The 2,730-nt window shown below is 54.6% G+C and overlaps 1 protein-coding gene across 1 annotated transcript; it reads right to left on the reverse strand.

Moving 5' to 3' along the window:
- Window positions 1-540: 540 nt before the first annotated feature.
- Window positions 541-2,366, reverse strand: LOC147959905 (uncharacterized). Its single transcript, XM_087533021.1, has 3 exons — window positions 2,219-2,366; window positions 1,345-1,897; window positions 541-1,057 (listed from the first exon to the last, which is right to left on the reverse strand). Exons 1-3 carry the CDS (start codon window positions 2,364-2,366, stop codon window positions 541-543), a joined length of 1,218 nt encoding a protein of 405 aa, XP_087389147.1.
- Between the last annotated feature and the right edge of the window lie 364 nt (window positions 2,367-2,730).

Below are 2,730 nucleotides of genomic sequence, written 5' to 3' on the forward strand. Positions count from 1 at the left end.
CAAAGGTGACAGCGGGTCGCCCTGACGGAGGCCACCAAGGTGTGCAATCCTGTCCCCAAGGATGTCGTTGAGCAGGCAGGACGACGAGGAGGTTGCAAGGAGCAGGGCTATCCAATCCATCCATCGTGCCGGAAAGCCCATTTTCTGCAGCAGCTTGAAGATGTATTCCCAGGAAACACTCTCGAACGCATTTGCAATATCTAACTTGAGAAGCAATGCGGGGGTCTTGCGGCGGTGCAGGGCGCGGACGCTGTTTTGGATGAACAGGAAACTGTCGTGTATGCATTTGGATCTCTGAAAAGCAGACTGCGCGGGGGAGATGATTGTGCTGATGACGGCCACCAGTCGCATCGAGAGCACCTTGGTAATGCGCTTGGCGATGGAGTGTATGAGGCTGATCGGGCAGAAATCTCCCATGCAGGTGGCGCCGTCCTTTTTTGGAAGCAAAGCGATCATGGCGGAATTTAGGTCCGAGAAATTGCCCCTGGCAAGTCTGTAGAAATGGTCGAAAACCGCCATGACATCAGTTTTGATGGTGCTCTAGCATTCTCTGAAGAAGGTGCCTGAGAAGTCGTCCAACCCTGGAGCCTTGTCGGGCGGCGAGGCCATTACAGCGGCCCAGACCTCGGCTTTAGAGACGGGGTTATCGAGGCCTGCATTCTGGACAGATGGCATCTCGATCGCCTCCCAGTTGATGGAGCAGCCGCGGCTCTGCTTAGTGCCCAGCAACCTGACGAAATGATCATGAGCAATAGCAGCTTTGTCTTCGTGAGCGGTAGTCGTTCCTGATTCAGAATGCAGAGAGTGGATGAAGTTTTTGCGTCTACAGGAGTTGATCTTGGCCTGGAAGAAGGCGGTCTTGGCATCCCCAACTTTTAGCCATGCGATCTGTGATGCCTGCCAATTGCGCGCCTGCTCGATCGCGGTGAGGTCGATCAGTCTCTGCTTGAGCTGCTTCCGTAGGTGAAATTCTGCCGCTGTGAGGCGCCGCTTCTCCTGAGCGATGTCTAGCCGCAACACTATTTCTGCAGCTAGGTGGAATTGAATCTTGGCGTCACTGAATAGCAATCTGGCCCAAATCCTTAGATCATACGCAGTCCGGTTCATCTTCTGCTTAATCCTTGTGATCGGACAGACAAGCTCCATTGGGTGAAGCCAGGCCCTCTGCACTATTTCTTGGAAATGGGGGAACCGCAACCAAAAGGATTCAAATTTAAATGGTGGTTTGCGCGCCGGTGCAGATGTGTTTGCCAACAGGAGAGGACAGTGGCCCGAGCATGCAGTCGAGGCAGCCATGGGCATGAAATTGGGGAACAGGTTGTCCCACTCCCAGTTACAAAAAACCTTGTCAATACTGACAAGTGTTGGACCTCTCGCTCATTCGACCAGGTGAAACGCTTGTTTTTACACTTGATTTCTTTCAGATTTGCAGCATCGATGGCCCTTCTGAATTTGCCCATTACTCTTCTGTTCAGGTTTAGATTGCTCTTGTCACGGGCTTCATAGATGATGTTGAAGTCGCTAGTGATGAGCCACAGCTCTCCCATTGGTGGGGCAACTTGGATCAACTCGGCTAGGAAGGCATCTTTTCGGGCGTCGTCAGCCGGGCCGTAGACGATCGTCAGCCAGAACGACGCGTTGTTGTGCAGAATTGTGACCTTGGCTGTGATGGAGAAGCAGCCAACAGCATGGGTGAACAGGTCGACCAATCGCTTGTTCCAGAGGATGGCGGCCCCTCCCTTGGTGCCCGTCGCCGGCAGCACCGCGCAGCCTTCCATCGAAGAACCCCCAAGATCGCGGACGGTGCCGGCAGACCATGCTTCCAGCTTTGTTTCTTGCAGGCAGAGGATGGTAGCCCTGTGGGAATAAGCAAGCTCATGAACTGCAAACCTCCATGCTGGCGAATTCAATCCCCTAACATTCCAATTCATAATTTAAAATGATGCGCTAATCATTGGACACAATCATTTTCTCCGGCAACTACAAATTACTATTGAATTGAAGCAAATATAGATACACTCCCAACATAGCAGGGGCGCGCCTGAGACCACCGACAGTCCCCTGAATTCTCTGGCGCGAAACTGTCCGGCTAGCCCTATGACATGAACTACAAAGATCTGACATTGATCCTAACTCGGATTGGCTTAAGGCCAATCGCTGCCGAAGACTAATACTAATGTAGATAATACAGAGACCTAACATAACTAAACTATTACGCCAGCTGCAGCATCAGGGCCGGCCATGCCGCCGGCAATGCGGAGCGCCTCCGGGTCGAGGCGGGTGAGCTTGGCGATGATGGCGATGTTGTCGTCGGTGAGGGGCTCGTCGAAATGCTTGATGATGGCTTCTGCAACCTTGGGAGTCATCGCCTCCTTTGGACCTAGCAAGCCCAGCTTCTTGACGAGCAGCAGAGAAGCGCGCTGCGCCACGGGGACGGAGGAGTTGGCGCTGGCCTGCCGCGCGCTCTGCCTGGTAGGTGCGGCGCTGGCCCTAGTCTTGGGGAGGGGGCGGAGTGCGCCGAGCGGGGGCAACAGAGATGATCGAAGCCGGGGCTTCACGTAAGAGGCTGCTGCTTTGCCCCTCAATGCTGCTGCTGCCTAGCTGGAGCTGCATGACCTGCTGTGTCACCGCACCAACATGGACATCAGTGGAGACGGCCGAGGGGGGAGGCATGCAGCAGTGGTGTGGCCGGCAGGGAACTCGAGAGGGGAAGCAAGCGTGTCGGCGATG

This window comes from Triticum urartu, chromosome 7A (genome assembly GCF_056163025.1).
Source record: "Triticum urartu cultivar PI428250 chromosome 7A, HENAU_Tu73, whole genome shotgun sequence".
Classification (NCBI taxonomy): domain Eukaryota; kingdom Viridiplantae; phylum Streptophyta; class Magnoliopsida; order Poales; family Poaceae; genus Triticum; species Triticum urartu.